A 26,105-nucleotide genomic window follows, 5' to 3' on the forward strand; every position below is an offset into this window, starting at 1 on the left:
ACGGTGAATTTTGGTCACTCCATACTTCGTTAGTTTATTAAGAAAGAAATAAAGCGAACACAAATAAAATTTGAATTAACTATTTCTCGGCAATTGCGAAGTGCTTTGGCTAATTTCTACTATAAATCTCTTTTTTAGTTCCCACAATCATGTTGAAATGCCGCATAATTTCAATAAATCTTCGTTATTCTAAAATATGTAACACATTTTTTCTTCAGATTTGTTAATACTGCTCCAAGAATGGAGCAGTATTAACATTATGCTCCGATTGAACAAGCGATTACATCATACTTTCTCTCTCTGCACAGTCCTGCATGAGTCTAAGCAAACAGTCAAGTGTAATGCAGGAAGAATGGAAAACTTATCATCCGCAACAAGTATAAAAGAAATGCCAGCAGCTCTATTCTCTTCAAATGTTCACAATGTTCCAATTGTTGTGTTTCGTCGGTGTTATTTTATCGGCAAACCGTAAGTAGGCAACACGAAGAATCCGTCTCCTCTGACAGTGGCGTAGCGTGACGTGAAAATTATGTAGTGCACAACTTAAACTATATTGCATCAAATAAGAGATTACCACCTTTTACAACTTAACAAACAGTTTTTGCCATTACTTTTTTAAACACACATACACACACAACTACCTACTCGGTATTTATCATACCCTATACCCATTATTCTTAAAACTTTTTAACACATGTAATTAATTTTGTTAGATAAAAACATGTCATATTTTTCACAATTACAGGTTGTCATGTTGGATATTTTTATTGCATTTTATATTATAATATTTAAAATCAGCATTCTTGTGTTCGTAATTCTTCGTTATTGAGCAATTATCCTAACAATTTTATCAAAAATATTTTACAATTGTATCTTTTTCACTGATATTTGATCTTCATTTAAAATACACCAAAATACTGCTACGATCCGATTTGTCTCTAACCTCTCAGGACAACAATCCAAGGAACGACATAACACATTCTTGTTGTCATGTCGTTAAAAAACAACAAAAACCCGAAGGGTGTTTTTGCCAGAGTTAATGTCATTCATTTCATTACAGACTGCTTCAGATTATTATCAGCTTATTCGGACGTATTTCAACATATTGGTACCGTAATAATACCCTCTAACTTGACTTTGAATGCTCAAAGTAAAAAGCACAAAAAATTGGTTGAATAGTATTTCGACGAAACTCCCCTCGCCTCTGAAATGCAGTCCAACGAATCGCATTTCTTTGAAAAATGATAAAATTTGATTTTGGGATTTTTGGTTTGTGATTACCTTTATAAAGTAAAAATCAGTGGTGTTGCCGGAGCGCAAATTCCAAAGAGGCCTGATTTAGACAACATGAAATATATTTAAAGCAGATAACCAAATAGAGAAAATATATTTTCAGAACATGCTTAACTTCTATTATTAGTTACTATTAGCACGTTCAGATAACAAGCATCAACGACGGTATGCATTTGTATAAAAGAAAAGAAAATTTGATTGATTTTTGTCCCCTCAAAACGGAGGACAGGACTAATTACTTACTTAGGCTACAGTGGAGCAAAACTTTTTGGAATATTAATTTGAATAAGTAGTTGTTATTATTAGAATTAGGTTTTGTAATTTTAAGGTTGAATTGTAAAATGTTCTAAAATGTTGACTTTCTTCGTAAAAATCTGGATCCTTAGGGTACAATTCAACACGGATTCATAAATCACACACGCAGGAATATGTTACATATTTTATAAAATTTAAAGAACATTAAACATTCGTCAAAATTGCAGGACGACCTCATCATTTTTTGGGAAGGCCATAAACGAATAAATTTGGTTAACGATTTACCATGTTTCCTATAACCTTGAAACATTTGCAAGCTTTCATAGTATTTCAGTTTTACAATTCCAAAAAATCTGCATGTCTACGGTAAAAACTCAACAAGGATTCACAAATGACACATGCAGAAATATATCATTTTATAAAATTTAAGTAGCTTTTATTAGGCAGAATTGTAAAATGGCGTCATGATAGGAGAGGGGTTTAAACAAAAAAAAAAATAATTAACGATTTACCATGCTTACGAGAACCTTAAAACGTTTGCCAGATTTCAGAGCATTCGGTGTTGTAGTTTCAAAGTTAAATAATTGCAAAACGTTCGTATTCAATTTTTTTTTCCCCAAAACTCTAGACATCTAGGGTAAAAACTTAATACGAAACCCTAAACCACAGTTGCAGGAGTACCCTCCATAAGATTTAAATACCCTTTACCATTGTTGGTGGGGACAAATAGCGTTTTACCATCTACGAGATATTCCTAACATTCATATAAAATTAGTATTCTTAGCAGCATTCTTTTTTATAGTCTATGGCTTATGAAACGTCGAGAAAACATAAAAGTAGCCATTCGTCGGATGGACCCTACTGCAATACTTTCTTAACTTACGCTCGAGAAATAAAATGAACGGACTCATAATAAAATGTCAAAAATTGCAGGACAGTCTTTCAGTTCAACAAATAAAGAAAAAATATCTCTTCCTCAAATTAAGTCAACAAATTTAGGTAATTCAATTTTTCTCAAAGTTATTTTAATTTTCTATTTAATTAATTATTATCTGTAACAAATATTTTGTTTATCAGTTAATTAATGGAATTAAGTGTCATCTGTAGTAAAACAATTTGTGAAGAACTTAATTTCAGTTAAAGATCACCTAACAAAGTAGGTATAATAATAATTAATTATAATTAACAAATTTAATATCATCATTATAGGTTTGATTGTTGTGCAATTTTATCATGGAAAACGGGAAATAAATACATATGGCTTCTCTTACCTGTGAAGTTGATACCAAATAATACGGTGCGCATGGTACTCGTATAACATCAATTTAAAGGGAATGACTCCCTCATATACGCTGCTAAAATTTTATAGGTTACGTAAATTTTAAACGAGGGTTAGAAGAACAAATTTTTATTGAGGTTTAACTGTCCCTTATGTGACCACATGGATAAATAAAATATAGCATTATTCTTGCAAGTAATTTGTTTTTTTTTATATATATGTAATTTATACCGCTAATATTTGCACAATAAATATTTTGAATTTTGAAAAAGAAAGAGAATAAGTTGACACTTAATCGAAACATTTACTTACTTCTAATTGACTAAAATGTATCCACTGAGACGTAATAAAATTATCAACATTCATGGTGATATCTGAAATACTACAACGTTATTAATGCAAATATTTGAAACGCAAAATATGTTACACACAAAAATCCGCTATACAAAAATGTCGACAAATGCATATAATAATTTTTTATTTGTTCTTGCTGATGATCACTTTTAATTAAACACAAAATTCAAGGTATGTAGGTATAATTGAGTTTACAAAAAATATTAAAGGAATTAACATTTTTGCTTCACTTAAAACAACTATAAATACTGCAATGATTAAAACTACAGAAGTATAAACATACTCGTATGTTTAAATAAACAACAAAAATTAAGTTTAATTTTTATTTAATTTAATTAAAATAACAAAATCAACTTAACGTAGGTTATTCAAGTCCATCATTGTTTACAGTACACTCTGAACAGCAGTTTCTTGTATAATATAGAGTAATAGACAATATAATATATACCTAATAATAATTTGATTTGTCATCCATAAACCAAAATGAGGACGTTTTACATCGTCTCATGGCTCCAAAAAATTATTACAAGAATAAATTTTCAGTTCTGTCCAAATTCGTTGTATGTGTGATTTTTTGATTTCTAACGCAAATGATTTCCGCGAAGGCGTCGTAAGGTCAGTTTGTGCGGACTGTACGTAATAGGATGAAAGCATTTTCTTGTTCTGAATGATTTTCTTTTTTTTTTACAAGTTTTGATACCCCCTATTTTCGACATAAATACATATATATATATTTTTATTTTATAAAAAATAAACCGGTTAACTGTTTCACTGTTTCACAATCAAATTCACTTTGTTGTAACATTAACGTTTCGCCATTTTGAGGTTTGCAATCAAATATTTGTGAATTTCAAAGCCAACTGTAAACTGTGTTTTTATCGCAATTGATGCAAAATGGATAAAAATTGATTTATTTTAAAAAATCTGGATTCATTAAAACTTTTTGTAGGTGAAATATATGTCGTAAGTTAAGTATTTCTTTTTCCTTCAACTTTTTTCAGTAAAATAACGAATAAAGAAAAATTCCTCTTCTAAACTCAATCCGGAAACACACTGTACATTTAAAAATTACAAACTGTAAAATCGATACAATTACAATGCAACAATTGCTAGAGGAGATAATCACACAAATTTTGGTTAGCGTTTCATATACAATCGGTCCAGTAGTTTCGGGGACTATATGTCTAATAAAAATCGACGTAGATGACGACAGACAGACGGAAACACGAGACCTACTTTCTCTCTCTCCTCTTTTTTTTTTTGTTAATGCCATTTCAATTTTATAAAATAATATACTCTTGTATTTTTGGTTTATAAATGCTCCTTTATTTTTATTTCCCGAATGTAAGATAATGAAGTATAGTAATCGAGTGCAGCAGGCAACTTGCCAGTTTGATGTTTTTCGACATTTCATGACTCTTAAAGTACGAAAAAAATTGTCTCCCATTTCGTCTGTCAGTCGTCTGTCCGTCTGTCTGTATGTCTGTATATGTCGTTTTTTCCCAGACAGATAATCTTCTAAATTACTGTACCAATTGTTGCCAAATTTTGTATGTATACAGGGTGTTATTGAAAGGTACGTACAACAACATTGACACTTCTTCGCGAAGTCTAAGAAGTCTGAAAAACTTATTTTGTGTTATCAAATTTATAAGGGGAAAATTAACCCTTATCCAACCTTTTTAGACGCTACTGAAAGATAAATAGGTAAAATTAATTTATTTTAGTAAATCCTAGCAACTGTAACAAAAAAACTTTTGTCAAGACTAAATGTTGATATAGAAACGAGAGATGATTAGTGGATCAAAAACTTCATCAAAAGATTCTTTAAATATTTGTTAAACAAGTTTCACTATCGTAAAATTTCAATAAATTTATAACAAATACGGCGATATATTTAAGTTAATTAAAAAGCTCTACCCTCTGCTCCGATTGTGACTAAACCCACATCCCTTAATGTAAATTATAACTTGCAAATCTTTTGAAAATCTTGACAATGGCATTTGTTTATCACAAGTTTTGTCCGCGGCTTTATAAAGCGTTACACTTTACAAATGATTTCGGAAGTTATCCATCCATCTAATTTCTAGGAAATTCTTTGAATGCAGTAACATCACGCAAATTAGTATATTCATCGCAATGATTTTAACTTTTAAAAATACACTTTGTCTCGGTTAGCGTCAGAAGCTAATAATTTAAAAAAGTTTACAGGTTTATTTCAATTTTTTCAATATACTCCATGCAGGAAACGATGTGTAGCCACGGTGTATAGAACTGTACAGGGCAGTAACCTACATCAATTTTTAAAACAAGAAATCTGTATGTTTCAAATTAATATCCTTTAGATTTTTATTTTTAGTTCACGTTAATTTTAACAAATAAACATAATCCTATTGAATTTTTCAATTTCAGGTAATTATAAATGTCCTACTCTCAAATAAGCAATGAAATAAACCTGTTAACTTATTATTTAAGTTCGTTAAGTAATTCGAAAGTAGAAACAGCATGGAGCACTTAAAATGCCAAGAAAACATAAAATTGAATAACACTGAATGAATGCTACCCTTTATTCAAAATATCATGTACAGCTAATATACGCCTATTTCATAAATAGTAATAATTTATATCCACTGGCATGATTTATCTTGCTTCTTTTCGTGTTATTTCGAGTTTCACTCCACCACTTTATTAGAAAACACCCCGGCGCCTTTATCTCATTTTCTTCGTTTTCAAGCTCAATATCTGCCATTTAATGAGGCAATGGAGCGAATAATCTACGGCACGGTGGTCGACATCTCGGATTTTCCTTACCAGGTAGCTCTGGTTCATCACCGGAAGAATCGGAAACGTATAATATGCGGAGGCGCCCTGGTGAGACCCAGAGTCGTTTTTACAGCAGCTCATTGTACACACACCAAAGACTTCGACGAAGAAAGAAAGCCCCTCTCAGTCTTAGTCGGTGCCAATTATCTCGACGATCCGGACGGACGTTTTCATGAAATCGACAGAGTAGTGAAGCATCCGGACTTCAGTTTTCACAATTACGATCACGACTTTTCAGTGATTGTCCTAAAAGAACCGGTGGAGTACAGCAGCAAAGCCAGAGATATTGCAGTTTCAGACGAAGACCATGAAGGTGGAACGTTAGCTACCATTTCAGGTAGGATTACTCATATGTTGTCTAAAAAAAATAAGTACGTACTCCTTTTGTATATTTGGATAACATTCAACAACATGAATAAAATAAATATGTATAAATATAGTTTTACAAAATGGTTCAGGTAAAGCTTATATAAACTTGATAAATAATATTTTTACTTTTATGGTGTTTATACGGTCCGAATTTTCACATTTTATGATTTTTTTCTTAAATGAACAAAATCTATAGATTAAAGTGGCGTTAGCATAAAAGAAACTTAAGAATTTGCTAGATCCTTATAATTACTGGGTAACGTAGTGTTTCTGTAAATGTAATTGATAAATGTTTATTAAATGCCACTTTGTGTTTTGAAAATACAAATGATAGTTAAGCAACAAATTTGTTAACAAATCAATGTGCAACAAAGTAAATAGTAAAATGTATAGTTAAACAATAATAATAATTTTGCTAAGAAAATATGAACTTTGACCAATTAATCGGTGAACATACAAAAAGTATTTATAAAATATATACAGCGCCATCTAGAATGATCGAAAGAGTTGGTACCACCTATTTTTGCTTTCAAATTTATCAGCTTGATGACAAATAATTTTAAGTTGTACTTATAGGGTCGTATACCTTGCTCTACACTGAAATTGTGCAACCAGTTATATTATGGGAATATTTACAACTATTTATTTTAAATAGGTATGTTACAACAAATGTTGAAAAAGGTGTTCATTATTTTCTAAACACAGATAAACTCTAAATTTTCAAAAACTCTCTGTAATACATCAACACCGATGTTATTAATTTCTTGAATTATGGCATTTTGCAGTGCCTTTAAAGTGTGAAGTTTGTTACGGAAAGCAATGTGCAAACAAAAAAAATCTGGGGGCGTAAGATCTGGTGATCTAGCGGGCCATAGTCCCTGACTCTTCCACGAAATATTTGTTGTAAATATTGCAGAATTACAGCAGCTACGTGTGGAGTAGCAGAATCTTGTTGCAAGAAACTATTCTCTCTCTCTCTCTTCTTTTCCAACTGATTGACAAAATTGTGTAAATGAGCTGGTAGCGATTAGCATTAATTGTTTCGTAAAAAAAGATAGGAACTCTGGAAATTGCTACCCAGATACCAATCTTGATTGGTCACAAATTTGTTTCTACCAAAACGTGGCGGTTATGCCATCATTTTAGTTTTCTCTAACAATAATGAAGTAATGATTCACGTAAATCCCCAGTTGGTCTAATCCGTTCCTTTTTTTTACACATTTAGTATCTAAGAAGTTAAATAACTCGAAGCTTCTCTTATTGAATTTTCACGAAAAGTTTGTAAAATTTACCCTAGCCAGAGATAATTACCCCTACAAATTTTGGTATAGGTGGTATTAACTATTTAAAATTATTTCCTAAAACTACCCTCAACAGCTCATCTTTTAAAATATAATATTTATGTTTTTAAGTGTTGAAAGCATAAATACCACTAACAATTTTCCGATTTTTGATTTATAAGTAAGTAGACCTATTCGCATTAGATGTTTGAGATGTAAACAGTTGAATAGCAAGAGAGTCTTGTACGGGTGTTAGTTATTGAGACATAACACCGTATACACTATCCAAATTCACCTTAAAATGAATTCAATAAATTCGGAACTAGAAAAAATATATTTCTAAGTTCGTTACTACTTAGAAAGTATGGTGAAGACGTTAAATTTCAACAGCTTTAAGCAAAAAAATCATATTTGTTCTTCAAATGTAATTTCAGCTGGTCACAATGTTTTTTCAATTTTTAATTTTGTACTGAATATACTCATTGTGGATGTAGCACTCATAGGTAGTATGAGTGTTTATATTTTTTAACGTTTAACTGTTTACGTAAAAGCACGCAGCGCCCTCAAAAGTATATTTTGTGGAACACAATGAAATAAAAATATTACCGATCCGATTTTTTCATAAATTTTTTTACCAATGTCTGTCGGTTCAATATAAGTATAAGCTAGCAAAAAAATTTCACAACACAAAAACATATTGGTAGTGTTACGACAGACTAAAAACAGCAATTTCTTTAGTTTCTAGGAGGACCTTTTACATTTATTATATTTTCTTAAAACATGAGTACAATATATCCAATAATAAATTAGTTGCATTCTCCAATAATGAAACAATTCGAGTGTTGCTAAATATTTCTTTTGGAAAGACTGTAGCATGTAAAATGTATAAACGTGAATTTATGGTAAATCAGCAGTATTCATTCGTTACAAACGTATATTAAAAAAAAAGATATCGGTTGTTAAAAGTAAATTAAAACTTTTAAAATTTAATCGCTAGCTACTAGACGATGTTCTTGTTTTCGAAATTTAAAAGTTACCCACATTAATTTCAGGATGGGGTAGGACGGAGTCTGGACGTCCGTCCAAGTATTTGCGAGCGACAAAACTCACTGTGGAAAAGTGGGGCAAGTGTCAGGATTATTTTCCGGGAATTCTTCATCCCAGGATCTCGTCGAATATGATCTGTGTCAAACCCAGCCGAACGACCACTTATTTTGTGAGTTTTTATTCCCGTTTCATTATTACAAATGACGGTAATTTGAGTTTCCTCGTTTTTCTTGCTTTTATCGTTTATGACTTATTGAACTTTCTACGACGTAAGACCGAGTCATTTACAATTAAACTAATTAGACAATTAGACACTGTGATGCGTATATGGAACTTTAAGTAAAGTAAAAATTTAATTATTTATAATGATTTATTGGCGGTTAGGAACTTTTACAAGAATTTACTGAATGTATTTACAATACTACACAGAAATTAGTAATTCACATTATTATTAATTTTATATCGCTGCCTTGATGTATGAACTTTGCTACAGTTCTCAAATAAAGCATTCGATGTTTTATTGTACCGGTCATCCAGCACAAATTTGACACTTTACAAATTTGTAGCTAATCAAGTTCATCATCAGAACAAGGGGCAAAATACACAGCCCACTACTTGGATGAGCAAACATTTATAATTACTCTGCTTAACAAGATTAAGTTTTACATGGGAAAATTACGTACGTTTTATCTAAAATTACAAAAAACACCGAAAATGTCAGTGACATACATATTATTATGTTGTATTACATAGCAGCTACAGCTTTCAAAATTTATTTATCTCCACTAATGAGATCATGAAATGAATGTGTATTACTTGCGTTTCAATTCCAGAATGTATGTACTTTACAGATTTTTGCAGTTGTTTTTCTATTCTCTGTCGGTAATAAAAAAAAGAAATAGGTCTTCGGTCTTACACATGATAAGTAATTCTCATTTTGCACGAAACTAAAAACTGAAATTTATGAGCTAGTAATAGTAAGCTAAGTTTAAAAATAATGTGTATTACATAATTTTGAGGGAATTCAGCACAACTCTCACGTATATATTTTTTTATAGTTGCAAATATTTACATTTAAAAGATTGTATAATTGTAACAATCAAATTCAAAATGAGAATCGTAACAAAAATTCTACATCAGGCAGAACATCCAAGGAGTGATGTCTCTTTTAATAGACAGAGACCTATAAAATGTTATGCAACAATCCTAAAAGTCAATTTGTGTATATATAGCTGGTTACTCGCATACATGCAAGTAGACTAAAACCAACTATTGAAGCAAAATCTCGTGGTTTGAATATTTTCAATAATAATGCAGTTGAATAGCAATGCACCTTAAACACTAAAAGAATAAATAAAAGCATAATTTAAAAAAATGTTTTTATTTCTTGAAAAATTCAATCTATGTCATTCATTTTATTAAAAATTTTACATTGCCACTAAATCAGAGCTTTAAATCGACTGAGAAGTGTATTGAATGGAGGAAAACGTATTTGAGCGTCTACTTTATTACATCTTAAGCAGAATAAATATTTGAAAACCAATAACATACATATTTCTTTTTCCGTATCAGCAAATATTGAATTTAATAGTAATAACTTCTTTCATCTCTGAGAATATGACGATGCATAACATTATTTTTATTTATTTGAATCTCATTATTTCCTTATTACATAATTTTCTTTTTTAGGTCTTAGCGTTTACTGTTTTTAAAATCGAACAACGCAACGTCTTGAAAAACATTAATTCGTAATAATTGCGATTTCGCTGTGTAACGGAATTTATAATGCAACACTTAACAGTTGTAGAAATTTCAATTACTTTACTCGTCCACTTGCACAGTCTTTTTTTTTTTTCTAGAAACAAACATTGTCTTAAAAGCTCCAAATACGTTCTATTTCTTATATTTATAATACATGAGAAGCAATTTTTTATCTGAATAATTATTAATTTTTATTTAATTTTCCTTGTTGTAAGTTGTGTTTTTGCTAGAATTAATCTAATTATTTGTCTGATTTGTATTACAGGGCGATTCCGGGGGTCCTCTTGTAGTAAATGGTAAGCTTATAGGTTTGGTATCTTTTGGAATTAGAGTAAAAGGCAAGAAAAAAACGACTGTATTTAGTAGGGTTAAAAATTTCATGGATTTTGTAGACGATGTAATTCCTGATTTTAACAGTTAATAAAAAATAAAATTTATCCATGCATTTTATTTCGTTATAGGATTAATTAGAAGCAATTTATGTAATGCAATTCTGTAATGGGATTATTCTAGACTTTAAACACAGTTTAGTACAATAATATAACAGTACTAGTAAATTTTAGGGAAAATGGGGTGAGCCGTTCTTAATTTGATTAGTAAAATAAATTTCCACATTTATAAATTTTGTTGAGTCACCCTGTTTAGGTAATTCTAAAAATTATGAATATATTTAGAAACTACAATAACAATATTTTTAACATTTTAGATAGAATTTATTCCATAAAATTTTAAGATAACATTTCATTTTTTGATTAAGAATTTACCTTATTTCTGATGACCTTAAGACTTTTGCAAGATTCGGTTTTGCAATTTTGAAGTTAAATTGTAAAATGTTGTTATTCAAAAAATTGTAAGATAACGACATTTTTTTTTTGAGGGGAACTTTAAAACGTTTGAGATTTGACAGCATTTGGTTTTGTAGTTTCAAAGTTGAATTGTAATAGTGTCACGACCGGGTCGGGGGAGAGATTGGTAGAGCTAAGGATAATTACCCGATCCGACGTTAAGAATAAAAATCCCAAATACATTAAATAATAATTAAATATTTCAACTTACATTACAAATTCCATCCTTAGGGGGTACGATGCGTCACTTCACTTCTCTCACTTTCTCCTTCCCCCTGTCCCTAGTTAGTACCGACTGCCCCTTTCGTCAGTCCGCACTCCCCCCACCTAAGCTTCCGTAATGCCAGCAAAAAGAGGTTTTTGCTGACATCCCACAAGCATGGCATGAGGCAATCTTTACATAACTAGGGCAACTAGCAGTTTCGTGACACATCTCCCTCCTTAAGGAACACTGGACCTCCAGTGTTTTACAAACAGATATCTCTTAACTAATACAATGCATAAAACGTACATAGCCACAAATTATCCATTTTGCAAACACAACCCTATAAAATATACAATCATATTAGACTTCACTCCTACTTTACTACAATAACAAAGATACCCAACGATACAAAATTACATTCTTCTGGTCGACATACCCAGGAAGACCCTACCAACATTTTACACACTTGAATAAGACAAAAATTGATTTAAGGTATTTATCTTTTGAAGCAACTGTTTTAAAATCTCTCGCGACAAGCGGCACTCTCTTACTAATTGCAGCAGATGATGAGCGCTATTTTAACGTCCCTGCTTACTGGCCGAAGTCCCGTTCACCACCATTTCCTTTTTGGCAAAACTCAACCACTATGAGTCCAGTCTTGTTAACTGGAGTCTTCTTTAAGGAGAACTCGTCGTCGTAGAAGCTTGGTTCTCGAACGAGAGCGTCGTATGCGAGAGTGATGTCAGGGCCTTTTTTTTTTCCATGCTGGTTCTGTCTCGAGCAAGAACGCCTTATGTATGGTAGGTGTCTCCCGTTGCCAGACCCGGTTCCAGAACATAAAAAAAAAGTTCATTCATTAGAATTACCTTATACTCCTACAAAATAGATAAAGCGAAGCCAGTACACAATATCTAAATAACTTTCTAAATCTATGTTCAATCTCCGATCTAAAATATAAAACAGTGGACAACTACTTATTATCTACATATAACCTATATATGGGTAATACATATATGCCTGCAGGCTTCAATCGACCTGTACAGATATTGCCTCAGCATTTGTCTAACGATCTTTTTAATCGAGAGTCCAAATATTAAGACAAGATCCACAGGGTGATAATATATATAATTTACGACGCGTCATCTACAGTTATCCTAACGGCTTCCCCCCCTTGTAGTAGAAGGGAGGTGGTAGGGTTACATGTTTGGTTGGGGGAGGCTATCGCTGGGTGGTTGGATTTCCAAAATATATATATTAATAAAACAGTTAAGATTAAATTCCAAACAACTAAAGTAGCGGATGTATGTACACCATAACTGTCCGCAAAAGAAAAAATTTGTGGTGATTCTGGAATATTTGCGACAAAATTTTGGAGAAGTTTATTCGGGGAGGTTAAATTTAAATGCGGAATAGTCAATGACCAATTTGGATTAATACATTCCGAAAAGTTGTTATATGATGGTAACGAGTGGGTATGAATGGGGTTAAGAATGAAAGATTTTAGATTCGACCACGCTGCTGGAATTATGTGATTTACGTGGATGCGAGGGATAGTATCTAAGCAGGGAAAACGTCTAGGTATTATTACATCATGCAGGTAAACAAGTGCACACTGGCAGTGAAGTTTTATTTTTAATGCGCCCAATAAGCTTCCGAATTCAGTTAGGGTTTTATTACTGCTGGGACAACTTATATAAGCGCCTACCTTTAAATTTGTTATTATAAATAAATCCTCCTCGACTTCTGTGATGGTAAGCGATGTCGATGCGTGACATTTCATGGGGCAGTGGTAACTTAATTCCTCCACTGTCGCACCTTCATATAATTTTCGTGCACACGTAGGCCCATGAAGTTTATCCTCTCCGAATCGAGGAAGAAAACACAGCTTGTCGGAGTGCGGCCTGCACTGATGCAACCCCAAACCAGAAATTTGTCGGTACAAATTGTGCCTCCGGTGTCTAGTGTAGGGAGCTTCTGCCACCGCCAAAAACAAGGTGCTGTACTCTATTCTGCAACTCTGATTGTACCAACTGAAGGGTGCAGTTATGAGCTCAAACAAACTCCACCTAATGCCCTGTTGTACGATGGGCACTCGTACTACCAGTGTTATGTTATTTCCTGAAATTACACAATCTGTTATTGGTAACTGATAATACCTGTGTATATCCGTGACAGCAATAGCTAAATCGTGACCTGCTTTGATTAATTCCTTTTGAAGTTCCATTAAGTTCGCTTGAAAAAGTTGGGGCCGCAACACCTTTTCTGGTATTTGGTGTTGTCGACATGACAGTTTTACGTCCCTTTGTTCCAACGCGCGCCACATTGTTACGACACGTCTAGTATTCTGAAATTGATTTTCTATTAAAGTACCGAAAAATCCTTCCCATTCATTCGTCTTGTTCCTAAAATTTGTGATGGCTTTTTCCATTTCTTTAATCCTCCTCTCCGTGGATTTAAAAGCCTCCCCGACCTGATCTGTATATTTTTTAAATTCCACAGAATTTTGACTTAGCGTTTTGATATTTTCAGATAGGCCCCCCTCCAATTGTCGAAGTTTTTTCTGTAAAGCCCTTTCTTCCATGTGCAGCGAGTCTAGTTTGTGTTGTGTTGCAACGCCGCAACACCAAGCCAGTCCCTCTCCTAGAAAATCCAGGCTGCGTTTTTCTCTGTGCTGTTGATCTTCAAAAAGCTGCCATCCTTCTTCCGACTCTTGTGGTTCCAGCTCGCCGTCAACCGCTTCCATTAACTGGTGCATAGCGGTCGCCAGCTCGCAATTGTGATCGCCACTACATTGTTTTGATGTGCCCGTACTGTTTGTTTGTGGTTTGAACCACGCCATTGTATACTTTATTGGTATGGTTGCCTCGTAATTCAAAGTCTCCACAAGGGGCCTCCAGAATGCTCCTGCCGACACTTCTATTTGTCCTCCAACGCAAGAATTTTGACTGATTAGTAAGATAGCGAACAGCCTGTAGGAAAGCCATGTTAATACATTTATTTTGAATTCGTTTTACCTTAAACTTAAAAATTGTACTATTTGTTTGTCTTTTTCCGACACGCAGGCTCACACGTTTGAAAAGTTCTCGTAAACCCCCGTTAACAAAGCATACATTTAAAATAAAAACTAACACCCAACGCTTTTATATAGTTCGACAAAATTATCTCATTATAATGGATGCAAAAGTAGATCAATGAAAACATTGTTTATTTGTCGCTACTCACCTGTGGACTCCATGGATCATTATATTTTAAAAGTCGACTTACATGTACAACTTCTTTTTTCGAGCCTTTTCTAATCTCGTAATCCACATCCCCCATTTTTCTTATCACCGTATATGGGCCGAAATATTTTAATAATAATTTTTCACTCTTTCCCACTTTTCTAATAGGAGTAAATATTTTTATTTTTTCCCCAGGCATGAACTCAACGTGCCTATGTTTTTCGTCGAATCTTTCTTTATCAATATTTTGTTTTTTATAAATATTTTCGACAGCCCAGTTCCTAACGGCCAATGCCTTTTCTCTAATATCAAACACGTAGCTTGACAGCGGTTCCTGCAGAAGATTTGCCTGCGTAGGTAAGACTGCTTCTCTTGCATAGACAAGCATGAATGGAGAAAACTGAGTGGTATCTTGACGAGCTGTATTGTAGGCGAACGTTACGTGAGTTAAATACTGGCACCAGTCTTTCTGGCTGGTGCTTGTGAAAACGGCGAGCATGTCGGCGAGTGTTTTGTTGAACCTCTCTGTCAGTCCGTTACACTGTGGATGGTAAGCTGTTGTAAAATTGTGATAAACACCCATCAATTTCAACAGTTCTTGTACCACTTGCGACCGAAAGTTGGTTCCCCTATCACTCAAAAGGTATCTTGGGCTTCCATGTCTCGTAAGTATCTGTTCCAAAATAAACTTGGCCACTGATTCTGCTTTAGCATTAGCCATCGCCCGAGTCTCAGCCCATCTTGTTGCATAATCTGTGGCTACAACTATGACTACATTTCCTCTCTTGCTCTTTGGGAATGGTCCCAAGATATCTATGGCTACTCTATCAAATGGCAACCCCACTTGAATAGGTTTTAGTAGTCCGGCTGGTTTCTTATGTTGTTCGCCCTTCCGCGCTTGACAGTCTGCACACCCTTTTACAAACTTTTCCACATCTGACTGCATAGCGTCCCAGTAAAATCGCCCTTTAATTCTATGGAACGTTTTTGCTATCCCTAAATGTCCTGCCAAGGGTTCGGAATGGTGTGCAAAAAGGATCTCGTGCTTCAGATGATGCGGGACTACTAGGAGGTTATCATTTCCACTTGGTATTGCATTTTTTTTGTATAAGACGCCGTTGATTAGTGTAAAATTTTTGGATTTTCTCCTCAAAGCTATTGTCGATTCGTTGTTTTCTGGATCCTCAATTATTTGTATTAGTTGTTGTAAACCCGGATCTTTCTGTTGTTCAAAGCGAATATGTACGTTGTCCAGCAGGAAGGTAGGTACGTCGAAAAGGTCAGATTCTTCTTCAGGAGCGGGAAGTACTGGATTGCGTGAAAGGCAGTCGGCATCGGTGTGTGCTTTACCATTTTTATATATTACCTGATAATCAAATTCTTGTAATTTGATCGCCCAGCGAGTTAACCTGCTTGTCGACTGATCTGCGTTTTTCAAATAACAAAGAGCGTGATGATCCGACTTTACTGTGACGGGGCGACCATGAACAAAGTGGCGAAAATGCACTAAACCGTATAGGACTGCTAAAGCTTCTAATTCTGTGATTGAGTAATTTTTCTCGGCTTTTGTTAATGACCTGCTGGCATATGCCATAGGGTGCATCTGCCCCTCGTATTCCTGAAGTATAATCACCCCTAGACCATCTTTACACGCGTCTGCTCGAAGTTCGCAACCGATATGGGGATTGAAATGCACTAAGACGGGAGACTCGCAGAGTTTATTTTTTAGAACATTAAAAGCATCCTCTTGTTCCGTATCCCATTTGAATTTGAAATTTTTTGATAGTAGTTTATGCAGGGGATGAGCGAGTTTAGAAAAATTTGCGATAAACTTTCTATAATAATAATTGGCTAAACCTAAGAAACTTTGCAATTGCCTAACAGTTTTTGGTCTGGGAAAATCTCTAATTGCGCCGAGCTTTTCAGGATCCGGTCGTATGCTATTGTTGTTAACAATGTGCCCCAATACTTTCACCTGCGTAGCTGCAAACGTACACTTTTGAGTTTTTAATGTAAGATTAGCGTCTCTTAATCTTTGAAAAACTTCTTTCAACTTGTCCAAATGTTCCTCAAAAGTTTCTGAAAAAACAATCACGTCATCGAGATACACTAGAACGGACGACCATTTCAGTCCCCGAAAAACTCTATCCGTTAGGTCCTGGAAAGTCGACGGGGCGTTACACAGACCGAAAGGTAATTTGTTAAATTCGAAAAGTCCGAAACCTGGTGTTACAAACGCTGTGTACTCTTTAGAGTTTTCTTCTATTCCAACTTGCCAAAAACCGCTAAAAAGATCCAACGTACTGAAAAAGTTAGATTTTCCGAAATACGTAAGAATTTCATCTATATTACTTAATGGGTAATTGGATTTTTTTGTCACCTTATTCAACTTTCTGTAATCCACGCAAAATCGCACTTTTTCTTTTTCGCCTTTCTTTTTTACCAAAACAATTGGGGAGGAGTACGGAGATTGGGAAGGTCTAATTACACCTTGTTCTAGCATTTCCGTGATCTGCTCTTCAATTATTTGGCGTTCTTTTGGGGATACTTTATATGGTTTGCTTTTAATGGGAGTACTGTCTGTTAATTGTATTTTATGTTCAACTAGCTGCGTAGAGCCTATTTCGGTTAGGTCGTCCGCAAATATATCACTGTATGAGTTAATTAAATGTTTAATTGCTTCATTTTGTTGAGAGGACAATTTAGAGTCAATTTTAACTTCGCGATTTTTCGTTTGGCCCGTTTGTAGTTGATTTATTAAAAATAAGGGTTTGTCTATCACAAGTTCTTCTAGGTACGCAACAGCAGTACCCTTAAATAATTTTAATGCATTATGACCTCGAGATTCTAATGTTCCTGACGTAAAGTCGTCTGCAACGTTTAAAATGAGTCCTTTTTTGACCAAAAATTTGTTATTGTTTGATAAGTGAGGTAATGTGATGTCCCTGACGTCTCCATTTAAGGTAAGCTTTACCGTAATTTTCGTATGTGGGTCCATTTTATAATCTTTTGATAGACATAGTTTTAATATGTGTGTGTTTCGGTCGCCGGTTTGCTGCAATTGATCACTCGTTTGGGCAGAAACTGAATCACATAAGGGGGGAGATGTCTGGTGTACAGTTACAGTGTTGTAATCTTGTGAATTTATTTCTGAAGTGGAAATTGAATTTTCAAAAATATAAATATTAATAGGTGTGTCTTTGAAAATGTAATAAATCATACGGATAATTTCGGCAACTTTAATTTGGGTATTATTCACAGCTGGTTTTTGTAAATACATGTGTGTAATATTCTTCCTCGTTACTATTTGTTTTAGTTCTTTTAGAACGTGCCATATCATTTGATAGTTACTTGCCACATTAAGAGTAAAATTTAATTTATTATCAGTGGAATATATTTTGCGTATGTTTAATTTATTTTGTTCATTGAACAACCATGTGACACAAGGGTAACTGTTTCTTTGGACTTTCATGGTGGAGATGTTGCAACTAGTGATGGTGTCAAAAATGTCAAAATTCGCTTTTGCGAAGGTTTCGTATGTGTCTTGTTCTTGAAGGTCTAGGTCTTGCCGTGTCAGTAATTTGTGGTCGCGAAGTGAATCATGTATAGTGTTGACTTGTGTCATAGTTTCTTTCTGTCGAATTTGTGTCATTTCCGTGTTATTATTCCGTTTTATGATTGCACGTAATGTTTGCGATATGTCATCAACGCATTGTTTATAATAAGTCATTTTAGGAATGTCGACTAAGGTGTTGTTGTACCCCTTAACTGACCTACGTTGCGTATAGCTTGTATGTTGTGAAACATGAAACGATTTAATCAGTTCGAAAACTTTACCTGTCAGCATAATCGTGTTATCTTGTAAATTAATGATAGATTTTTCGTTGCATAAAAATTCCATGCCTAAGATAATTGGATAGGGTAAATTCTCCACGACGTATGCTGAAATGTTTTTTGTACGATTCATTACCCTTAAAGTCAGGGAGGTTGTACCTAAGATAGGAACTTTCGCGTTGCCCGCCGCTAATAAAAAAGACATTTGCTGCTGCTTGCGAATTTCGTTTTTCGGTATTATTTTGCTGACAACAACATTTGTTGCGGCGCCTGTATCTACAATTGCGGTAAGATGTTGTTTGTTAACTTGTACATTTAGGGTTAGCAGACGCGGGGGTTTGTTGAGGGTTGAAGTGCCGCTGCTTCTCCCTTTTTGCGTAAGGACGACTGGGAGGTTTAGTTTCGTCGTCCCTTGGCGTTTGGGTGGTGATCCTGTTTGTAATTGTTGCCACTTGTATTGTGCCAACATGCGCCTGCAAAATGTCCAATTCTTCCGCAATGGTAGCACCTTGGTCGTCCGTTAGAGCTGCGGGTGTTTGGTACATTTTTCTTGAAATTGCCTCCATTTAAGTGTGGTGGCCTACTATCAAATTTCCTAGAGTTTGTGGTAAATTTCGTATACTTATTCGCTTCTTCAACTTCCTGTCGGTCATGAAAGTACCCTTGGCTTTCTTTTGTTCGCTGTTCTATAACGTCAAGTTTCGCAATAATTGATTTAAGTTCTGGTACGGTAACGTCATCTGGTTTTAGAATCTTGTAGTTGCTAAAATATTTATCTTGCATGCCTCTCTCGAATTGTTTGATAAATTTTTCGTCCTCCATTAATGGGTCCAGTTCATACGCTAGGAAGGATAAATCAAAAAAGTATTCTCTTACTGACTCTTCTCGGGTCTGTCTGCGGTTTTCAAATTTTCTTTCCTTGTCTTCCGAATAGTCCGACATTCTGTATTCTTTTAGGAATTCTTTCTTCACATCTGTCCAGGTTTTTGTAGCATTATTCGTAACAAAATTTTCGTACCATCTGTTCGCTATTCCTGACAAAAATGAGCCGAAATATGAAATCTTCAAGTTGTCATTCCACGCGTTGGCCACTGCTGCCCGCTCATAATTCTGGATAAACCGCTGTGGGTCGTCACGTTTTGGATCAAAAATTTCTGGACTAATGAAGCTCGGGATCGATGGATGTTTTTGGCTTGTGAATGCCTCGGTGATTGTAACGTTGGCCATTTTTTCGTTAGATGGGTCGTTTGTATCTCTGATGTTTTGCTCAGTGAAGTGAGGCGATTTGTTGGGGATTGTTCCCGGTATTTTATCGAACGTTTGGTCTACTGTTTCAGAATTTTGTGAAGTTGGTGCGGACAATGTTAACTGCTTTAGGTTGGTTTCTGGTAATTCGATGGGGATTGGACTAAGTACAAGTGGTTCCGGATCTGTTTCTGTAGTGTCACAACCGCATCCCCCTAATTTAACGACTCCGTGAATATCAGAACTTCTGCTTTTTGGTTGAAACGAACCGTACTCTTTTTCTATACGGATTTTGTATTGCTGACGGGTTTTTGGATCCGCGGGGTTTTTATTATTCATAAAATAAGATTTTGTTTTTTCTTAAGATTTAAAAAACACTATATGCGCGAAATTTTGGGCGCCTCCACCATATGTCACGACCGGGTCGGGGGAGAGATTGGTAGAGCTAAGGATAATTACCCGATCCGACGTTAAGAATAAAAATCCCAAATACATTAAATAAACTAAATATATTTCAACTTACATTACAAATTCCATCCTTAGGGGGTACGATGCGTCACTTCACTTCTCTCACTTTCTCCTTCCCCCTGTCCCTAGTTAGTACCGACTGCCCCTTTCGTCAGTCCGCACTCCCCCCACCTAAGCTTCCGTAATGCCAGCAAAAAGAGGTTTTTGCTGACATCCCACAAGCATGGCATGAGGCAATCTTTACATAACTAGGGCAACTAGCAGTTTCGTGACAATAGTAGTTTACGATACAAGTAACGTTATTAGGGTTTTTACATTACGAGGAATATGTTTGAAGAACGAGGGGCGGTAGCCCCGAGTTCTTTAAAATTTCCGAGTAATGTAAAACCAGTTATTTTATCCTATATTGTAACCATACCGATAAAATATTTTATTTTATCCTATATTGTAACCATACCGATAACACGTTGACAACGAGTTACGTTAAGGCATACTTTACATTACTAGTACTGTTATGAATTTTCATAACACCACTAGTGTTGTTGTGAAATCATAATCTTCACTGACATTTTCCCTTCAGAGCTGTTGACATAAAAATTTTAAAAACTTACTAATTCCGAAGCGTCTGCTAATAGTAATTAATTTATCTTTCGTGTATTTTTTTCTCCAGGTCTTAAAGTTTACTACCTCTTTGAGATACCTGCCAGCTGTTTTTTGCCTTTCAGCAACGGCCTTTTATTTTGGAAGTCATTCTCGCATTTACAAAATCAGAAACAATCGTTTTTTCAGTGTAAACAACTAATACCGTGGCTACCAGCGCAGGCATAGCTGACTGATTTTTCGTGCGCTTTGAACTTTGTCGTTAAAAATATTTTTGTTATAGTTTTAAATTGTGATTATAGGATAAAATAAAACGTGTTACGATGCACGTAACGTTATCTGGTTTTACATTACTCGGAAATTTTAAAGAACTCGGGGCTACCGCCCCTCGTTCTTCAAACATATTCCTCGTACTGTAAAAACCCTAATAACGTTACTTGTATCGTAAACTACTATTATAATGTTGATTTTCTTTTAATCTGAATATCTGCGGCGCGACAACTCAATACAGAACCCACAAGGGCAGGAGTATGGTATTTTATAAAATGGAAATAACATTATTACTATTGTAAAATTTGGAGATGACGTCGTCCCCACTTACAATCTGAAATTGTCAACTCAAATTACTTCATAGTAAAACCTATTTAAATTTTATAAAATGACGTACTTGTGGTTTAGGAATTCGCCTTGGAATTTTATCTTAGGCATTCAGATTTTCGAAAAAAAGATTATTTTATATATATAAGAGAAATTTTCCGCAAGTGGTCGATGGCTGTGATGGTTGAGCGCGTGTTAATAACGCGAAGGTCTGGAGTTCCATCCCCTCATGGGCCGCCTTTTTGTTCTTGCACTGTGACTATATTTTTTTTAATTTGAGTTTTTTTATTGTACTTTAAGGGCGAGTGAAGTTCTAAGTAATAGCATTAGACCAATTTCTTATTTTTAAAGTACGTGTATTTTCACCGATAAAATAATATTTCAGAATAACCTTTTATAATTGATCTAAGGAGCTAGACTTAAATATCTGACTGTAGTTCAGGAGCGAGGAAAGTTTTTCGAAATACCTTTAGAACAGTTTTTTTCTTCCAATTAAAACAACTATCTCTAGCGGTTAAGTGTTTCACACACAATTTTTTTAGTAAAGAAGATGGACAGACGACAGACAGACAGGCAGACAAACCGACGGAAACTGGAGACCTATTATTATTTCGTACTCTAGGGATCATGACACATCGAAAAAATACGAAAGTAGCCAATCCTCCGATGGACTCGATTACAACACTTCCTTAACCGAATAAAAAACACAAGATAATATTTTCCAATTAGTTTTACAGGTCTAGATTGCAAAAGGTGAAACTAAACTTACCCTCGAATGTAACGTGCTATGAATTTGTTTTGAAATTATACTGCGGCAGACTTGTTACATGAAAAATAAGAAAGTCGTTAATCCAGATTAAAACTTAAAAGGCACATATTTTAAACGGAAATCCTAAATGTGTTTTTCTCTTCATGGTTCATGTCTAGAGGCAAATTGCTCCCTTCAAGACGATTCATTACAACTAAAGCGGATCAATCTCAAGAGAGGTAGCAGCGACTTGAAAAATTTTAATCTCAAATCAATTTCGTGTGGTAATTTAGAACCTGCGAGATTACCTCTAATCAGACCTAAGTAATGAGATTAACAAATTTGTCTGCGTAAAGTCTGAGGTAACATAACATACACGACTATTTATGGATTTTGCTCGTTGATTGCTAATGAAAAAAATATTTATTAGAAATTATGGGATACCTCTAAAAATTTTTAACAAACTAAAATACTCATTAGCATATCATGCTTATAACTGTTAATTATTTTCGGTTTCTTTTATTAGAAATTATGTTATTACTAACTGAAGAAGGAAGAATTAAAAAAAGAAGAAAGGGCAACCGATACTAGAAATAATTCAGAACAAATTGAGAAAAAAAAATTACAAATAAATAACCAAAGAAACACAACAAAAAATTAAAAATTAACTTGGCAATTGTACATATATTTAATTGTAGAAAAAAAGATGAGGGTTTTGGAAAATTGTTATAAACACAAAAATTTATCGAAGGTTATTTCGACAGAACTTTCCTCGCCTATAAGATACAAGAAATCATATCCAGCTTTTTCGAAAAACTACAAAATTTGATTTTACAAATTTTATTTGTTTATGATAACCCTTGTAACTTAAAATAAAGATATGTTAAAATAAAGGCAAAGAAGCGTGCTACGCGTTTGTTTCAAGTGAATTTTCCCATTACAAAATTTTGTGATAACGTCATTAACATTTTTGGACCCGTTTATTAATTTGCATAGAGTTGTTTTTGAGTCATCCTATATAAGGTGAAAACGTAAAAAACTCAAATCTTGCAAAAGTTTGAAGATTACAAGAAGCATGATAAATCATTGGAGAGTATAGAACGAAAACCTAATAATAAGTCACGAAAATTAAAAAAACTAATTTTATTTTCAGTAGCATTATTTAAAATCTCAACACAATCAATTTGGGCTTACCTACAGACCACAACCAAAATTTCTAGTGATTTGAATCGCCTTGTTATTAGTCTTTTACTTCGTGGATACATCTTATTGCGCAAAAATTGATTAAATAATTGTAACTCGGTTTCGAATTTTCGTCACTTGTCGAATTTCGCTCTATACCCTCGCATTATTCAAAATTTATTCGTTTACGGTTTTCTCAAAAAATTATGAGGCCATCTTAGAATTTTGCAAAAATAAATTTTTTTTGAATTTAAAAAAAATATATTTTTTCTTGCATGTGATTTATGAATCCGTGTTGAGGTTTTACCCTACGCATTCAGATTTTTTTCTTACAGTGTTACTACTATTATCTTTATTAAAAGAAAAAATAGAATGTCTGGAAATAAATTTATATAATTTTTCAAAGAAGGTGGATTTGGTGGAGTGTGCTTCGGGGACGAGGGAAGTTTAATCAAAATAACTAACAACCAGTTTTCTTTCCAATTTCTGTCTGTCTGTCTGTCTGTTGGACGTTTATTTTAATTTTTTTTTTCATAAACCAACATGCATAAGGGGTGGATTAATAAACTAAAAATTTACTGGACAAAAATGTTTGTCAATTCCAATAGATCTTATCAAAGAGATTTCTTTTCCATTGTAGTGTTCCTTTCGATTTTTATTACCAGCAATTGCTATACATTTGCGTTTCAGTTAACCACTTATTGATTAATATTTTATTAGATTGACCATATTGCAATGTTTGCAAGTGACAAATTATACAAGTACTTTTATGGGATTATCGTGTTGCATGGGTGTGGAAACTTTATCGTATAAAAATGACATACATCATCTAGTTAAATTTCACAATGTTGCATTAACAAAATAAAAATTTATCATAAACCCACACCTAATGGCAATATTTTGTCTTCGAGTCGGCAGCCCGATTTACCGTTAAAATTTATCGTTTGTTTTCCGCAACTTATTTCACATTCAAACATCGAAGAACACACAAAATAATTCATGTTTATCTGATATTACCCTCGTGAGAAAGAAGTAAATTATTATGAGGAAAAAACAAAGACACACTTTGCATAAATTTTAATAATTATACCTGTTGGCAGTAAAGTTAATAAAAGGGGAAATAAGGGAAGCATAACACGATGATAAAATAAAAGACATTGTGATATTGCGAGAAGAATAATAAGAAGTCCATTTTTTCCAGATGAACTCTTTGAGGTAAAGTTTGCAAACTAAAGTTTCACCGTCGCTTTTAAAAGTTCTTTTAATTCCTGTAAATTAACTCCGTCAAACGTATCTACAGCAGTAACAGGTTGCTCAAAAGATACCAAAATCATCTTTCATTTTTAAAAAGCTGGTGCTAATTAAAAAAAGTTGAATGTGTAATAAATTAATGGATCCATTTCTCGCAAGCGGAACGAATTCAAAATCAGTAATAAGAAATAAATCTGTTAAAAACATTAGACTTCACCTTAATTAATTTTTTTAATCCCGCTTTCTCTTATTTATTAACCTGTGTTGTGATTTTATATCTTAAAGTTTTAGAAACCGCACTCTACTGTACTCTGTTGTAATTCCATATATATAGTACTATTTTCAGAATGAATTACAATTGTTCACACCAGTTTCAGACAGAATCACATCTATGCATCACTACGAAGTTATTATCGTAATTTGAACAAACGATTTTTAAATAGATTCAGGTTTTTATTTTCCGAACGATAAAGTTCCTGAGGGTCTATCGGCTCGTCTGTGAGCACATACGTGTCAGTCCGTTGGTGACTGTGATAAGCTTCGAAATTGCCCGAAGTTTGAAATAGAGCTTAAAATTATTGTGAAGTTTACTGACGCCAAAATATGTCCGTTCACACTCTCCAAACAATTGAACCAAGTTCTATTTCGACCCAACTTCCCTCGCCCCTGAAGTAGTCCAACAAATCTCGCTTTAATAAATTATAAAATTAATTTTGCAATTTTTCTTTTGTGATAACGTCTGTAAAGTAAAAACCACTGGCGTAAATAACACCTCCGCAGCCACGGCTCCGCGAGGGCGCAAATTCCAAAGGAGTCTGCACTAGTGCGAACAATATAACATATTTAAAGCAATTAACCAACTGGAAAAATGTACTCACAGTAACATGCTTAACTTCAAGTGTTTACGTTTATACCTCGAAAAAATTCAACTATAAGCATATTCGAATTACAAGCGTCAGCGGCCGCATACATTTGTGTCAAAGGAGAATGCAATTTGATAGATTTTTTTTCTGTACAACAGAGAAGAGGACTGATTAATTAATCAAACTACAATGATGCAAAGCAGTCCGAATATTATTTTGGGTGAGGAGCTATCATTATAATAATTATTATTTTATTATTGATTCGATGAAAAAAATTGGTCGAAGATTGTTTCGACAGAACTTCCCTCGCTCCTGAAGTACATAAGTACATACAAAGTAAATAGTAGCAGTATTGTATTCCTAAATTTTTTGGAAAATGAAGTGAGCCATTCCTGATATAATCCATAAAACAAGAGTAGTACTTAAAAACCCCTGACAAAAAAATTAACATTTAAAAAGTTTGAAATTCATCAAGAAAATTGATTCCTGCACCATTGCGTTGGAGAATACTCAAAGTACGAAGTACTTACGTGAGTATTAGCGAGTATTTGCCCTTATATATCTGACCATGTACTGACAGTACGG

The 26,105-nt window shown here is 34.0% G+C and overlaps 2 protein-coding genes across 2 annotated transcripts; one reads left to right on the forward strand and one right to left on the reverse strand.

The window, feature by feature from the left end:
* The first annotated feature begins 360 nt into the window (after window positions 1-360).
* On the forward strand, window positions 361-10,898 carry LOC135132844 (trypsin-like). The gene is made up of 4 exons (XM_064061055.1): window positions 361-468; window positions 5,916-6,341; window positions 8,706-8,869; window positions 10,727-10,898. The coding sequence occupies exons 1-4, from the start codon at window positions 414-416 to the stop codon at window positions 10,880-10,882; spliced, it is 801 nt and encodes a 266-aa protein (XP_063917125.1). The 5' UTR covers window positions 361-413; the 3' UTR covers window positions 10,883-10,898.
* A 629-nt stretch (window positions 10,899-11,527) lies between these two features.
* Window positions 11,528-20,499, reverse strand: LOC135132434 (uncharacterized). Its single transcript, XM_064060524.1, has 2 exons — window positions 20,335-20,499; window positions 11,528-14,480 (listed from the first exon to the last, which is right to left on the reverse strand). Exons 1-2 carry the CDS (start codon window positions 20,346-20,348, stop codon window positions 12,641-12,643), a joined length of 1,854 nt encoding a protein of 617 aa, XP_063916594.1. The 5' UTR covers window positions 20,349-20,499; the 3' UTR covers window positions 11,528-12,640.
* Window positions 20,500-26,105: the final 5,606 nt, after the last annotated feature.

Source organism: Zophobas morio, unplaced genomic scaffold (assembly GCF_036711695.1).
Source record: "Zophobas morio isolate AGI-343-1 ecotype UQ-CSIRO unplaced genomic scaffold, CSIRO_AGI_Zmor_V1 ptg000021l, whole genome shotgun sequence".
Taxonomy (NCBI): domain Eukaryota; kingdom Metazoa; phylum Arthropoda; class Insecta; order Coleoptera; family Tenebrionidae; genus Zophobas; species Zophobas morio.

Excerpts from the sequence above, each read along its gene's own strand:
- LOC135132844 (XM_064061055.1), top strand. The coding sequence starts at position 414 with ATGTTCACAATGTTCCAATTGTTGTGTTTCGTCGGTGTTATTTTATCG. Across the intron at positions 6,342-8,705 it reads AACGTTAGCTACCATTTCAG|GATGGGGTAGGACGGAGTCT; the intron begins GTAGGATTACTC and ends CATTAATTTCAG. Across the intron at positions 8,870-10,726 it reads GCCGAACGACCACTTATTTT|GGCGATTCCGGGGGTCCTCT; the intron begins GTGAGTTTTTAT and ends TTTGTATTACAG.